We start from the raw sequence: 17,632 nt of genomic DNA on the forward strand, positions 1-17,632 counted from the left end.
ATTTTCCAATATCACAAATCCACAAAATAGCCTTTTTCATATCACATTTTATGTCCTCTGAAATGAAAGAAGCATGGAGCAACATTTTATTACTTTAAAGACTGTTTAACAGCTGTAAAACTACTCTCCAGGTCAAATAGTGACTTCCATTCAGATAATCTCAATAAAATCCATGTGAAAAGACCTTCTAACCACTCTTTTACAGCCTGAGATCAGCATTTCTTTTGTGCTCTCTCAAAACATCAAGCACCAAGAGTTATTATGGAGCTAAATAAGTTGTGACTGCGAGGTGGGGGTCAAGTACACCAACTTCTTGGATGACCACACTTGACCGAGTTAAAGAAAAAGGAGTTCTTCAGGTGGTTATACAGCCTCAGAGGGCTTTAAATGGTCTGAAAATCGAAACTGAGCCATTAACGCCAGCTCTTATACACTGCCAGAAAAACAATCCCCTCATTTGATAGGGGACACAAAGATAAACCGATAAGCTACAAAATCACTTACAAGTGAAAAGAATAACACGGATCATCTAATTACAATGCTGAGAAACCCTAGACCAGGGCATGTCGCTTTTATGTTGCCATGTACCACAGATGCAATTTAATGTTGCAGCTTGTTGATATTGAGCTAATCAAAAATCAAACACATGTAGACAGATGCTAATAAAGTGAGAGAGAAATCTGGGCCATGAAGAGGCGGAGAGGTGCTGACAACACGGTGAGAGGCAGTGGCTTATGTGGCTAGAAAACAATGTGGTGATTAGGGCTGCCACAAACGATTATTTTGATAGTCGACTAGTCACCGATTATTTTTGCGATTAGTCGACTAATCAGATCATCATCCATTAGACGTAAAACTACAGCTTATTGCACCAGCAGCATCTGCTCTTATATAACTATCATTAGCTTACAGCTTTAAGTGTTTAAGGTCTGTGCTAACTAAAAATAAAGACAAGATGATAGTTTATTAAATTTTAATGAAATTTGCAGATTGTTTCGGTGAAGTTTAATAAACTCCTTGCTATCTAAAATATAACAGGACACTGGAGTATATTCTGGAGCATCTCACACTTCTGATAATCAGCTGTCTGCTTGACGTTTATTCAGCTGTGTAAAAACTATAACTTTAATCTCAGACAAACTGATTTACTCAGGAACAAATAAAATACAAAAAAAAAAGCCAAACAATAACATTTTAAGTTATCTAAGTGACTCATATATATTTAACCTGAGTAGCGAAAGACGGCGGTGGGTTTGAAAACGATTTGCGGGGAGTCCGGTGTTCTCAGGGCGCTAGTGAGCCTAGCCCCCGGCTCGCTAACGAGCTAGTGGGTAACAGATGTCTCCGAAAACGTCGGAGCGCTTTTGAAAATATGTGGTGTCCTGATAAACTGAGCCGATATTTGAGGTTTACACAGCTACATTCTCGCCTGAAAATATGTTAAACGTTTATTTTGTGACCCAGAAAGAATAATAAGAGTAACATTAAAACTAACTAGCTGCCGCCATTGTTGGAAACTGCGCTGGGCCGCGCTATGAATTCTGGGACACAGCTGCTTCTTCTTCTTCTTCTTCTTCTTCTTCGGGGTTTAACGGTAGCTGACATCCTTGTACATGCAATGCTGCCATCTTCTGTTAAAACCTGCCACTTATTCCTGCGTCTTTTGTGATCGTACAAAGTTTCAAACGACGCGTCGACTATTAAATCAGTCGTCGACGATTTTGATAGTCGACGTAATCGTGACTAGTCGACAAATCGTGGCAGCCCTAGTGGTGATGTGAGGTAAACCACATACCATGATGAGGTAAACTGTAGCAAAGGACAGACATCTCTAATAGTTGTGTGTGTACATGTGCGCAGAAGGTGTTTAAGAGACACTATCCAAACAGGCTGACAGTGATTTTTAAGGTGGAATTTAAGAGTTGTGAGCCTGTTTTCTTTCATCTTAAATACAGCCGATATAATTCCCACTTCATAAATACAAGTGAAAAGGGGCTTTTAAACAAAATTTAGACTAAGTAAAAATCATATCACAATGAGGAAAATTTACTTATAATTGATAATAATTATAGTTTAATTTCTGACTATGGAAAAAACAAACAATACTGTCACTATTGAAATGAGATACCAGCAGAAGCATTATACTGCAGTATTAGTGACATATCCACTGCCACAGTGTTAACCACCTAAAAGTAAAGGTATACCATGACTGCTGTTTAATGATTTCTTGATATCATCAAATAATGAAACGGAAAAAATATTTTCTACTTGTGAAGTTGTATCTTTGGTAAGACTTTTCAACCAGCTGCTTAAAGTCATTGCATCAGTAATGAATAACATGCACCATTTGCTCTTCCTGTCATATGGAGTGCAGCTAGCAATGCTCGGTGGAGTCATCTGTTTACATTTGGGTTGCAGATCACCAGCTGTTAGAATCTCCTCCTTTGAAGCCTGGTTGAAGTCATTGGTGGGGTTTTTATTTTTTATTTTTTACCTCAAGTGCTTTGTTGTTTCCAGTTTTTTGAAAAGTACTCTGCTTTGTTAGAGGGAGTTGAAATAGGTCCATTTTTGCCAAATGGTCATTTGAGGCCATCACATGGCTCTTGCTTTTAGACATGCCTGGACATGTGTCCTTGGGAATGTAAATACCGTATTTCCCGGACTACAAAGCGCACCTGAATATTAGCCGCACAAGCTAAAATGTGGTGATCATGGACTTTTCCACGCTGTCAGATTCCACCGGTGGAGTTGAGTATAACTTGCTTTTCGCAAGTTTATCGCCGCTCGTCATCCACGACTCCCACTGAACGCATAGCGCTACTTTGAAGTTTGTTTTTCGCGCTACTTGTACAGCACTATGTTGCCTGGCGGATGGACATGTGACAAACATACCACTCTTGAACCCCGATACTGTGTGTCTGATCACATGCCCTTCCGCCAGGCAACGTAGTGCCGTACAACAGCGGAACAAACAAAACAAATCGTCTTACGATATGACAAAAATCATGGACAATCCATAGAAAAGCCGCACCTGACTAAAAGCCGCAGGGTTCAAAGCTTGTGCAAAAAGTAGCGGCTTATAGCCCGACAATTACGGTACCTGGAATTTACATTCTGTGCTATCATAGATATGGTAGCATGGTGGTTATCACTGTTGCCTCACATTAAGAAGGTCCAGGGTTTGAATGTGTCCGGCGCCTCCCCATGCATGTATGGGTTCTTTCCAGGTACTCTCAGCTTAGGTTAATTAGAGATTCTAGATTGCCCGTGTCTGTCTATGCATTAGCTCTGCGAAAGACTGGCAACCTGTCCTGGGTGTACCAATTTTCGCCGTGTGGTAGCTGGTATAGGTTCTAGCTGCCCTGCGACCCTGAACTTGATAAGCGGAAGACGATGGATGGATGATCGCAGATGATATGATTTGACATAGCCCTTCTCATAATAACGCTTCATACTTTTCCTATTGTTTTATATAAAAGAACAACACTGTCAGGTTGTAAAAACCAAACAAACAAAAAAAACCCACACACTTAAAACAAAACTCATTTGTAATAGACCAACAGTAATGACACCAACTTGGAAAGCCTTCAAGACATCTATAGTGTTGCAAATATTTTCTTTGTGTTTGGCTGTGCCTAAATACAGTAGGTCGGTCTATAGTAGGTCAATGTGTTATCTAAGTATGTTTTCCCACGTGCACAGTATGGTTTAAATGGTTCAACTGTTAGTGTTTTAGTGCAACGTCCAAGGCAGCATCATTAGCATAAAAAGCATTTCTACTAAGATGAACAGGGGAAATCACCTGAAGTACTAGTTACAATACCTTTCAATACCAAAATCGCCAAAAAAATGTTGTCTCTCTCTTGTTGTTGTTTTCTTTAATACCACAGGTGAAAAACTACACATGGTAAATACAACTAGTGCAATAAAGGCATATTTTGGGTTATGGTGACATGACTTTTTTTTTTTTTTTTTTTTCGACAATTGGCACTGTCATTGTGAAATCAGCTATGCTCTAAGAGATAAAATGTTTGCAACAGCTAATGTAAAAATAGATACTTTAGACGTTGTGGCAATGTTAATGAGATATTCTGCAACCACCCTAACATTTTCTGTGTCTTTAACTTGTGAAAATATAATGTTATCATTCCAAATAAACAGTCTGCCACCATCATGGTATCAATTTGGGTATCAAGAATATCACAGTTCTACTGGTATATTTCTTCTACATGTAAGAAATGGCAACTTCAAACATTTCGGACATAATTCCACAGTTCATGTATAAAACACAAGATGAACAGTGCATTTTCATCTGCAATTACAGAGAGTAAATGGTCAAAGCAAACTAGGCGAGGCAGGAAAGGCAATGGAACAGGGCAGGAGAAGAGATGTAGCCAGATGATTGTAAATGGCTCCTGCTGCCTGGCTCCTGGGTGTGCCACACATTCACTCTCACTTTATCTCATTGACACACACACACACACACACGCGCGCACATACACACTCTTCTGTCCAAATGTCTTGGCAATGAACAGTTCCAGGAACAGTAATATTAAGTAAGGAGAGTGGGGATGTAAAAGAAGTACGTATTAAAAGACAAATTAAATAGCACCCAGGAAAGACAGCGAAATTAAAATGATTTTGTGTGAAAACATACAAACAAAATTAAGTTAAAAAACAGATGAAGTGTAGAAACCAAGAGTACTTTGCTATGGCTTAATTTAGGGTTATGACCCTCAGCCTCCCTCCAATTACAATAACATCTCCTCCACAGCCCTGTAATGGCCAAATAACTTGGTCAGCTTTGGCAAGCAGTAGTATATGTCCTTGCGTGCCTCATTGTCAGTCCTACTAATATTATGTCCTACCTCTACTGCCTACAATGCTGACAGATACAGTTATGCACACGCAAGGATGCAAGACTGTTAAAGTCAGTGTGCCCCAGGGTGGCTGTGGCTACAATGTAGGCGCTATATAAATACAGGCCATTTACCATTTAATTCAACCATACAGAAAATGTCAAATTCATTTGTTGGATAAGAAGAGATCTAAAACCCTTGTGTATACTTGACTTTGTGGACCAGGAGTAAAGAACGTTGGTGAACATCGCCTCTAGTGTCCAACTGAAAATACTTTAAGATTTATCGCTGAAACCCTCTGACATACTAGTGTAGGACATCCAGTAATACATAAGCACATACTTCTGCCCAGAGACAAATGGAGGGCGTGAGTGAGAAAGTGCATGTGTGCACGTGCGCATGCATGATAGGTTTCATGCCTGGGCATGTCTGCTCCCAGCCTGCTACTGGAGACATTGGAGCCTGGTAACAGAGCTCTCAGGAAAATATCATCACTACCTAAATACACATCCAGCCACCCACAAAGACGTTCACATCAATCTGATCTCAAACTGGACACTCAGATGATAATAGCAGAAGTAGCAGCAACAACCGTGCGCGCACACACACACACACACACACACACACACACACACACACACACACACACACACACACACACACACACACACACACACAAATATATCTGTCCATTATTAACAATAATGACCAACAACTAACTGAGTTCGATTTCTTCAGTTTTTCCACCATCCTCCATCATACCTTAAAGCCATATTACGCCTAAAGTTTGCCTATCTCTACTGTTCCCCATTACAGACACGCAGAAGCATATGCATAAACAGCTGTTCACCATCATTATCCCCTGCATGTATGTCAGTCACCCCCACAACCCCCTACAATGTACCCCATTTCGATTGCCAATACTTGTAAACAACCCCACCACACACACACACCCCTTCTCAAGCATCCCTTCCACCTACCCCACACCCTCCCAGCCCTAGACCAAACTATCTAGGCTACCAAACACAAACACAGCTAGACCCTTGCACAAAAAACAACACACTCACCCCTACATGCACATGAACATAAACATCCCGGCGTTGCCCCTGCCCCCCTCCCTCACTCTGAGGAATGTGGGGACCAGCTGGTGGAGAAAAAAAAAAAAATGAAGAAGCATACCAAAACAGGAAATACATCAGCACAGGCCTATCAGAACATGTTATCAAGCCGGTGGCAGCACCGCTGAGAACACGGGTGGCGCCGCGTGCTGATTGGCTGATCAAAGTGGCAGCTGTGTCATTACAGGTCTAGAGGTCAGGGGTAATCAAGAAAAGGTTACGAGCATGCGCGCTTGTGTATGGGTCAGTGTGTATGTCTGTGTTGCCATGGCTATCTAAATAAGGGGAAACTGGAGAGAATGTGGAAGGAAATGAGGGTGAGGAGAGAAGATGCTGCAGAGAGAGATAAAGCAAAAGTAAATAGAAAACAACAAAAGAAAAGACAGGAGACAGAGAGGCTGTAAGAGCCCTGAAGACTATTCATATAGTTCAAGTGAGCCGTTGATTTGTTGTGAGATTTGTTTGTCACACCAAATTACTATAGCACTGTGCTTTTGAGAGTTTCCATTGTGTTTTCGTGATAATAATTAAACCTGCCCTATGCAAATCCATCTACAGCACAGTCACTGCATTAACACTTAAAGCATCTAAAATGAATTGGACATAAGAGTCAAACATGTGAAGGCACAACTAAGAGCCTCCACTACGGTCAATAAAATTAAAAAGTAAAAAAGAAAAGGTTTGCGTGTGAGATTCCTAGACCCTGCTCTGCTCTCTATAATTCATGTTCTCTCTCTACTGAGCTCTTATGAAACCTGCACACACACACACACACAGCCACACACTCTCGCACAAGATTTTGCTTAGGGGTAGAATTTTCCAAATCAAGACATACAGGGAGATGGGGGGGCCTTAAAGAGAAGCCTGATTGCCAAGAAAAGCTTCTGCTTTCATAATGCTCACCACCAGCATACACACATGTCTGTGCACACATATATATGTAAACACACTAATTAGTGGATAAGCTTATGCCTTCCTTTAGATGATTTATGTGCCTACAATGCTGATAGATACAGTTATGCACACGCAAGGATGCAAGACTGTAGATAAATTGAAAATTAATTTATCGCGTTTGTTTTTAATTATTATAAAGACTTAAAAAAAAGCCTCTGTTATAGCTCAGTGCACTCTTGCGATACACTAAAAATATTAGATATATCTGACATTCTCGATTCAATCTTTCAGACGGTCGATTCCTTTATGTTTTGAATAATTGCGCAGATCTGTGCTTCATATGTAGGAATATGACAAAAGTCCTAGTGGCACTGTATATGACTCACTGTGAGCTTTTAATTTAAACCCTCAATGCCATTCTAAATAAGTGTGGACAAATCCTTGGACAAATCCGGTTTCTTATTTCAGCTGTCAATCGGAGAATTAATGGTCAACTCTCCTCAGAAAGGTGAAAAAATGAATAGCCCATTAAAAAAATAAATAAAATACAATTCTTTAAATTGAATATTTGGTAAGAAACCATGATTCAGTATAGCACCTAAGGCCTCGGTATGCGTTTAAATTTAACTTCTGTGCTCCATGGCCTATCATAAAGGAGAAAATTCTCACAAGAATTACTAGAGGTACAAACTGAATTGAAATTGCATTTTTGATAAATCATCCCACCCAAAGGGGAAGATGAGACCGCCTCGGGAGGGAAAAGTGCAGAAGTTAAAAATGTTAATTGGCGTGATAAGCAAGGGTGAGGCCGTACAGAGAAGGGAAGGAAGCAAAGCGGCAGACGGGCAAGGCTGTGTGAGGAAAGCCTGTGTTTGCGTGACAAGGTGAAAAGGAGGAAGAGGGAGGGAAGGTGAATGGGAGCTATCATGATCCAAATAGTTGAAAATAATAAAATTCCACACAGATAAGCAAGATTTCCCTCAGCTTCACTGCCTGATTCAGCACCTCCAGTCCCATAGAACAGGGCTTCACTCAGAGTGGAGAACAGGAGGGGAGGGGCTGGGGGTCAGAGGGGTTTGCAGCAACCCATCCTGTACCCCCCCTCCATCACCACCCTTTATCCTAACCAGATACACACAGTTGCACATATATGCACAACCATACTGTGTCTATTATTAAGCAACAAGGAGTCAATAACAGATACAAGAAAAAAGGGAGACTAGTAAGAGAAGCTATACAGCAAAACGTTGCCATCTAGTGTCAGTCAAACAGAGAAGAGAGCCATACTTGGCCATAGCTTCCTTCACATAATCGCTCTGAATACAGCTGTTTTTCCTCTTCTCTTCTTGTTCCTTTTTTTCCAGCTGTGTCACAACTCCTCCATAGTTGCTACTCAGTCTAACTCAGTTTGTTTGTGTCTCTCCCTGCGCTTTTTCACTTTGAGAGATGCCTTCCATGTGGATTGAGCGGGGTGGAGAAAGCGACTGAAAGAAACATGGGAAATGAGCAATTTCGATTTCAAGGAAGCTACCACTTACTCTACAAGTGCTGGTCCAACCCCGTATCTTGTTTTGTTCTGTGGTCGTCGGGTCAGGACAGTGTTTTGGTTTGCTCCAATGCTGTCAGCGACTGGGGCCAAGGAGAGAAACTTTGACAGCTTATTTACTACTTTAAAGAGATCTTGGCCAGCAGCCACATAAACAATAGTAGAGACCTTTCACCTGTTAAATGAGATGACTGTATGGGTTAAAGATATCTGCCTTTAACTTTTACAAAAATGTGCATGTGTGTAAGTGAATCTTTCAGATGGAAAATTACACTGACACTACTATGCTAACAGTGAAATCACTGGCTTATGTGTAAACAAAACAAGCTGCTCATTTCATGACGACTAAAGGCCGGCATCGTGAGAATACCTTGTACCATCTGTGTTCCTGCTCTCCCTTCTGCTGCAAAGTTTTTGCTCATCACCTACTTTCACTACTCTCAGCCTTATGCAGACCATCTCTGACTGTATGAAGTGAGCTTTTGTCTACAGATAAAACTCTGAGCTTGAGTGGGATTTGCACAATCATACCCAACAAAAACATGAACTTACATCAACACTTAGATCCTGCCAGTGAGTCTGGATGACTGTTAATGCACATGGATATGCCATCTTTGATTCTATCAGGTTACAATGACTGGAAAACAGCAGAGACTGGCTAGACCACTCCATGACCTTAATGTGCATTTTCTTTAGCCACTCCTTTGTTCTCTTAGCAATATTGCTTTGGGTCATTGTCATGCTGGAAGACCCATCCGCAATCTCACTTCCGTGTTCTGGCTGAGAGGAAGTACTCATCCACAATTTTATGGTACATGCCCCTTCCATTGAGCCCTCAGTGCAGTGTACACTTAACAGGAAAACAACCCAAAGCATAATGTTTCCATGTCCGTGCTTGATTGTAGGGATGGTCTTCTTTGCGTCATACTCAGCATTTCTCTTTCTCCAAACACAGCAGGTCAAGTTGATGCCAGACAGCTTGATTTTGGTTACATCTGACCACATTACTTTCCCCTAAGCCTTCTGTAAATAATTTAGATGTTCCCTGGCAAACTTAAGATGGGCCTGTACATGTGCCTTCTTGAGCAGGAGGACACTGTGGGTGATGCAATTCTTCAAACCATTATGACATAGTGTGCTAAGAAATGGTGTTCTTAGAGACTGTGGTCCCAACTGCCTTCAGTTCATTTAATAATTCTTTCTGTGCAGTGTTGAGCTGATCCGTACCTTCCTGTAATCATTCTCACCAGAAACGGCCCTAACCAATCTGGCGCCCTAGGCAAGATTTTAGGTGGCGCCCCCCCTACATCAGCAGTGTAGTGTAATGTTGTAACAAATAATATTTCTATTAAATAAGCTTTACTTTGCATTTTAATTAACGTGGGATTATTTTTTGTATTTAGAAATAATAGTACCAACTTTTTTTTTTTTTCAACATTTGTGGCACTGGCGTGGCGCCCCCTGATGGACGGCGCCCTTAGCATTTGCCTATACGGCCTATGCCACGGGCCGGCCCTGATTCTCACCCCACCAGGCATGATCAAGCGCAATTAATGGTCGTTCTCACAAAGCCTCTTGCTGTTGATCTTGTAGCCAGAGGTGCCTCCAGAATTTTTTCACAGGGGTGGCCATATTGGGGGTGGGGGCAGTGCTGGGTAGGGAGTAATGATGGGACCAACAAATGCCAGAAATTGCACATGCTGAAATAAAAAGTAAATGTTTTTATTTCGGGGGGGGGGGGGCACTCCTGCTGACATCCTTGACAGCTCTTTGAGATCTCTCTCTCTCTATATATATATATATATATATATATATATATATATATATATATATATATATATATATATATATATATATATATATATATATATATATATATATATATATATACACACACACACACACACACACACACACACACACACACACACACATATATATATATATATATATATATATATACACACACATATATATATATACACACACATATATATATATACACATATATATATACACATATATATATACACATATATATATACACATATACATATATATATATATATATATATATATATATATATATATATATATATATATATTAGGGGTGCAACGATATTCGTATCGATATTGAACCGTTCGATACAGTGCTTTCGGTTCGGTACGCATATGTATCGAACAATACAACATTTGTAATTTATTTTATCAATTTTCCTTCTGACGATGCTGTCTGTGTTGAGCGCTCAGTGAATCTGTGTTCGACTACTCCGCCTAGGCTGCACTGTCCAGCTGAGCGCTCAACACAGACAGCATAGTCAGAAGGAAGAGCGCAGGGCAAGCTAGCGAGACAGAAGTTAAGCTCTCCTTGCAACAGGCAAATTGAACCTCATTCAGATCTGGCGTTTGGAATTATTTTGGTTTTCATGTGACGTATGACCCTGAAGGTAAGCGAGTCATGGACTAAAGTAAAACAGTATGTTGGATGTGCCATGCAATGCTCAATTACATTGGTGTGAACTAGTGTGTTAGCGCAGTTAGCTCGTTAACGTGTTGGCCGTCTAGCCCCATGCACGGAGCGATCGGCGGTAGCTTGTTAACGGAGTTTTGCCGTGTTGTGGCGTTAAGGTCATTTCAACGAGATTAACCTGAAAGCACTAGTGGGAACACAACGAATATGACTGCACATTTACGCCGACATCATCCTAGTGCAAAGACAAAAACAACAAGCATGCTACTAACTTTAGCCGAGTCATTTAGACAGCTGTTAGCACATGATTCTCCTTATGCTGCTGAGAATATAGCCCAGAAGAAGCGGATAGTATAGCTTTTATTTTGGAAAGAGCCATTTCTCTGTAATAAACTCTCTTTTCCAAAGATGAGTGATTCCTCAATCAGATACAGGGCTCGCAAAATCGCTAGCCCGACGTCCCGGGGCTAGAGATTTTTTCAGTCGGGCTACCAAAATCTATCTCTTCCCTGCCCGTCGGGCTATTGTACGAAAAATATATGTCAATGCTTTTGCATTCTTTCAGAAATGTAGCTGGGTAATTATGTCATTGGCATCGGTGAGCCACTGTCAATATGTGACATATTGAAGTCGCGTTTGAATTTGCGCTTGTTTTTTTGCTTTCACTTTGCAATCGTGCGAACTGTGTATAGAGAGCGACAGCAGTGATCTGTGAGTGATGATAATTTGTGCACCAATTCCTCTGACATCGTCTTATTAATCGTTAGCTTACTATGCAAACATGACAAGTGAAATCTCCCGCAGCTTAAACATGTGAGAGGTTGATCGCGCAGAGAATCGCTGAGCTTATGTGAGTGCGTGTGTAAAAGCAGCACGATATATATTTCAGTTCTGCTGAGCCAAATAAGACAGGTCAGGGTGAAGAAGTGGCAGCCAAAGAAAAGCTTACCACAAAACGGAAAAGTTATGACAAATCAGACTATAAGGCAAAAAGAAAGTGCAGCTTTATGGTTTCATGGACAAAATAATTTCTGTGGCTGCAATATGACGAGCTAAATAACCAGGGCTGCACATAAGTGGTCCGCAGGTGCGCATTCGCTGTCAAAATAAAAAACACGCACAAGGGTTAGGGTTAAATTTAAAAACTATACTTTTGAGTTAAAATATATATTTATAATTTTAATAAACGACAAATTAAAAATGCATGAACATTTTTTTGTATCGAAAAAATATCGAACCGTGACACCAAAGTATCGAACCGAACCGAACCGTGAATTTTGTGTATCGTTGCACCCCTAATATATATATATATATATATATATATCTCAAAATAAATTAAAACTTTTGTATTGTTCATCAACTTTCCATTCTGACGATGCTGTCTGTGTTGAGCGCTCAGTGGATCTGCGCTCGACAGTGCAGCCTAGGCGGAGTAGTGAAACGCAGATTCACTGAGCGCAGGGCAAGCTGGCGAGACAGAAGTTAAGCTCTTGTTGCAACATGGCAAACTGAACCTCCCCCACCCTAATTCAGATCTGGCGTTTGGAACTATTTTGATTTTCATGTGACGTATGACCCTGAAGGTAAGCGCGTCATGGACTAAAGTAAAACAGTATGTTGGATGTGCCATGCAATGCTCAATTACATTGGTGGGAGCTAGTGTGTTAGCGCAGTTAGCTCGTTAACGTGTTGACACCGTCCAGCCCCACGCACGGGGCGATCCGCGGTAGCTCGTTAACGGAGATTTGCCGTGTTGTGGCGTTAACGTCATTTCAACAAGATTAACCTGAAAGCACTAGTGGGAACACAATGAATATGACTGCACATTTACTCCGACAGCATCCTAGTGCAAAGTGGAAGCAGACAAAAACAACAAGCACGCATGCTACAAACTTTACCCGAGTCATTTAGACAGCCGTTAGCCCATGATTCTCCTTATGTGTTTAATATGCTGCTGAGAATATAGCCCAGAAGAAGGGTATAGTATAGCTTTTATTTTGGAAAGTGACATTTCTCTGTAATAAACTCTCTTTTCCAAAGATGAGTGATTTCTCGATCAGATAGATTTATTTTTTATTACTTTTTTCAGCAACATTAAATTTAAAAACTGTATTTTTGAGTTAAAAAATATATTTATAATTTTAATAAATGACAAACTAAAAAGGCATGAACATTTTTTTTGTATCGAAAAGATATCGAACCGTGACACCAAAGTATCGAACCGAACCGTGAATTTTGTGTATCGTTGCACGCCTAATATATATATATATATATATATATATATATATATATATATATATATATATATATATATATATATATATATCTCAATTAAAAAGAAACTACCATAAAAATTCAAGACTGTTAATTTCTTTGTAAGTGAGCAAACTTCAAAATTCAGCATGGGATCAAAGAATTATTTCCTCTCCTGTATAAGAGATGCAATCAAACAACTATGAACATAAAAATTAATTAATTTTTTTTCTCCCAAATCTCTGTAAGCATTATACATGACTCATGTAAGTGAAATATAATAATTTGTACTTGCATTTCTTGTTAACCTCTGCCTTTGGCATCCAGGAAGAGTGAAGCAATGCAGAGAAAAGCTAAAGAACTAAAACAGTTCTCTCAAGAATTTCAACAGCAATTTCAACATTTAGCCTCAGTTGCATTTTTTTCCAGGCACTACTGTGCAGCCACGTAGCAGAGTACTTCCTGCTGTGTATCACTTGTAAGAAAGGTCAAGTGTTATTTCCCCGAAACCATCTGAAGATTTTGTGTGAAAACAACTAAATTTACAACCACTCAGTACAAATTGAAGAGAGAATAACATTTCCTAAAAAGCTGGCAAGATGCATCTTGTATGACAAGTAAGTGACTTAAAGAGTTATTCACCAAAACACTATAAATGTCACTATAATGTTAACTAAATACCAACTTTGAGGATTGTAATCTGACTCAGAGACAAAAAATGTGTTTGTTAATATGGTGTTGTTATTGAAAACACTCAATAAAATCTACATCTGTTTTTTTATAAATCTCAATCAATCTGCATGTTTTCATTTCCACCCCCATAATTATCCATAAATTGACATTGACACTATTACAGACAACTGTTAACACATCATTTATAGCATCTGTACCAGTAATTCTTAACAGGTACCTGTAAACTATCACTGTAATATCCAAATCATGACCAATGCTTTAGCTACAGATGACTTATTTTAAGAAACTTCACAAAGTGATTTACAATCCAGTGGAAAGATGAATAGGAGTTAGGAAGGCAAATGCAAATCAAAAAAATGACAGCATTCATCACTAAATCACTAAACACCCCGAAACTAAATGTCTAAATAAATCTCTAAGAAACATTTTACAGAATACAATCTAGGCTGGAAAATAACAGCACAGATGAACTATTAAAATGGTTACAGTGAATTTTCTAAATGGACAAGTGAAACGCAAAATTTCAAAGAACAAGTTTCATGTTAATGCAATGCAATTGCATTTGTCCCTAACCACCAGAAACCTCACGTTAAATTTCATCGAGTGGAAAAAGTTGGCGTTCATCCTTCAGCTTCACTGCGCTAATCTTATGCTAACATAGCTGTTTTGATAGCAATCACGTAGGACATCATTATATACAAGCAAGTCCAACTTCAGTAACCCTGCAAACGTCACTGCTGTTTAGTTTTCTCTCTTCGTTTATGTTGGAAGTGATAGCAGAGCTGTACGTTTGTATTTTTTTCAGAAATCTCTCAGTCAGAACATGCTATATCATGTTTAGGTGAAAATTAGCGAGCTAACTTCCTGCTAACTTCTAACTCCGTTGAATTTAATAAATTCTGTTTTCATGGATGCCTGGATGTTAAACTTAATTGTTACACCTGGTAAAGCAGCAACACTGATCATTTTATTAAAGATGAAAGAATTTAGACAGTTTTTAACTCTCAGTGATGCCGCAGTGTTTGTTTGACTTTGGGACCTGAAGCAGACAGAGTTTTGGACTCATTTTACTCCGCGAGGCTCCTGACTGCGGCAGCTGTAATGCTCCGGCAATCCATCAAGCGGTGTGCTTTCATAGCTTACCAAAGTCGTACTAAAACATTTTTGACAGATTTCTGCGCGCTGTGTACTACATAAAATCGGTTCGAGGTCAGTAAGCACAACCAGAATTCATACATAAGGCACACTGTCGATTTTTGAGAAAATTAAAGGATTTTAAGTGTGCCTTATAGTGTGTAAAATACGTTATACAGAAGAAAAGAATATATCGCGATATATATCATTACCACACATGCTTCAAATTATACCGTGATATGGATTTTAGGCCATATCGCCCAGCCCTACCCTGAGCACATCGGCTTGAGTTAGCCTTCAACTGGGCCAAGTGGTGCATAAAAGCAGTCTGATTTTAAACACATTAGTCCCACTGAAAGCCAGTCAGGCTTAAAAGCAATCTGATTTACTGAAGATTTGTACCGCTGTTTTTGTCACCTCACCACCAGCACCCACCACCCAGTTTCACACACATAGAGCCTCTTTCCCCTCCCCCTGATTGCTCTGCCCAGTCTCTGGACCTCCCTGTTCTGGCACGGCTCCATCATGGCCTTGGTCACCTCCCTAGCTCACCCTTAAAGCCCCTCATACTTGTACACACTTTCCCACACACAATGCACATTTCACACATGCAGAAACAGCCCCCCCCCCCGTACTGGGGTGCCCCCTAAGCCTAAGGAAAATGGCCGTCACGGAACCCTGCAAAACGGGAGGCCTCCCCTCAACCACAAACCTAGAGTAAGGAATGAGAGAGGGGGCAAACGTATTACTGCTGCAATATTAGCTGATGTGCAGGGGGAGGAGGGGGGAGACAAGGATGAGGGTAGTAGAACGGGGGTACCACAGTGTGAGCATCTACCCACAGAAAACTCTTCCACATGTGGAGTCAATTAGGCACAATCTTGTTTTCTACCAACTGCTGCAAAAGAAACAAGAGTTTTCTGGGCCTTTGTGTTTGAGAGTGTGTGAACGTGTGCGTACGTGTATACTTAAGAAAGTTAAGTACTATAGGAAAGGGTGAGGAGAAAGCATGTTTTTTACAAAAATCAGCCAGAGAATTTAGACAGGGTTTTGGTTTTTATATCTAGCCATTTAGCAGCAAAGAGACAGCAAATCTTCATTTCTGCATGCAGTTAAGTGTGCACGACTTGACAAACCTGCAACATGAATGTGACTAGGGAGCAAATGACACTCAAAGAAAAACATCTATCCTCTAGGGCTCATTATGCATGAATGATGCACATGTCACAGGTGTGTGTACCCAAGTGTGCGCAGTGTTCTGCATCCTCCTACCTACAATGGTGGTGCATGTCTGGTGAGACAGAAGCGTCACTACTAACTGTGCTGGGAATTCCTGCCACAGACAAAATCACAAGCCACTGCCTTAGTGTTAGACAAGAGGAAGTCTCCCCTTTAAAAGATTCATGGCTGCTTCAATTATGTATCCTCTTTTTCATCCTCTTTTGTCATGTTTAGACAGTTTTCATTATTCATCCATTTCAAGATTGATGGCACCCGGTCGGGTGGGCGGTGCAGTATATACAAGTGTCTACCCCAGTGTTGATTTACCTGGGCAAGATCAAAACAGCAGTCACAAAACAAAAATTGCACAAAACTTGCTTTTCATACAGATCAAAGGGCCATTAATAAGGTGACTTTAGTGATGTTTTATTTTGCAAGTGGTGGGTGAGGGATGTACAAATACTAACAGACTTTAAGCTTTAGTGAAATGATCAAGAATACTCACGTAAAGGTCTGGAGGCAACAGCTTTCTAAGTGAACATGACTGCTCCATCCAACCATATCTCAATATTTGTTGTAAAAAGTCTCATATGAAACCAAAGAGACTGTCTTGCACTTAACTTTTACCCCAACCCATTTTTCAAGAAGGCTGCCCGAGCGTGTGAGCCGTACGGGTGGGAGCTGTAGCTGATGTAGCTGTTCAAGGATGTTTGTGATAATACCGTAAATTTAATCTGCGATAACAACTTGCAATCCATCCTTTTGGAATGAGCTACCATCATTGATAACATGACAAAGCACAAATCAAAAGCAAGCACAAAAGTAGCATAGATCGTTTTTTTTCATTGGACATTGCAAATAAACGTATAACATGATGGCTTAACATTTTAGTCTAACAATAACTAAAGTAACTTCATCTTGTAACTCTTCAAGAAACTGCACAACATTATCACATAATAAAACGGAAATTAAAAATTATTTCCTAACTAAAATGTTGCCACTTGGGTCAAGCTTTTTGCCCAGCTGCTTAAATCCCTCCTTGTCCACCTGATGCACCAACTGCATCAGTAATTTTCATCCACCGTCTGCTCTTCCTGTCACATGGAGCACAATCAGCGAGTGTTCCCCTGATGCTCGGTTGACTCATTTGTTTACTTCACCAGCTGCTAGTATCTCCCCCTCACATGCCATCATAGCTTCATCTACTCAATGGTGTGCTTCTGCCTCAAAACTTATTATAAGTTTGTTATTTCTACAGTTTTCTTGCATATTTTGCAAAGCCCCTTGCTTTGATTGAGGCTTGACCTCTTGCGGCCAAATGGCTTCCATACTCCTGAAGTATCTCTCCTTTCAGGTAGTAAATTTTCTTCAAAAAAATGACATGCTGCTCTCGCTCTCAGACATATCTGGCCTTGCTCTGTTTTGCGCGCTCTTCACGGTTCAT

The 17,632-nt window shown here is 40.2% G+C and overlaps 1 protein-coding gene across 2 annotated transcripts in view; it reads right to left on the minus strand.

The window, feature by feature from the left end:
• Positions 1-17,632, minus strand: part of mrpl23 (mitochondrial ribosomal protein L23) — a 55,741-nt gene that overhangs the window by 14,186 nt on the left and 23,923 nt on the right. The window contains exon 5 of one of the 2 annotated variants that reach the window (XM_085411783.1): positions 5,926-6,003. The exons of the other annotated variant lie outside the window; for it this stretch is intronic. Within the exon in view, the coding sequence (XP_085267909.1) occupies positions 5,929-6,003 (75 nt within the window). The 3' untranslated portion in view covers positions 5,926-5,928. Of the gene's footprint in view, positions 1-5,925; positions 6,004-17,632 lie in introns of those variants that run through there. 2 annotated transcript variants of the gene reach the window in all.

The sequence above is a fragment of the Rhamphochromis longiceps genome, linkage group LG7 (genome assembly GCF_057381845.1).
Source record: "Rhamphochromis longiceps isolate RC_006_pf linkage group LG7, R_longiceps_female_GT1.1, whole genome shotgun sequence".
Taxonomy (NCBI): Eukaryota; Metazoa; Chordata; class Actinopteri; order Cichliformes; family Cichlidae; genus Rhamphochromis; species Rhamphochromis longiceps.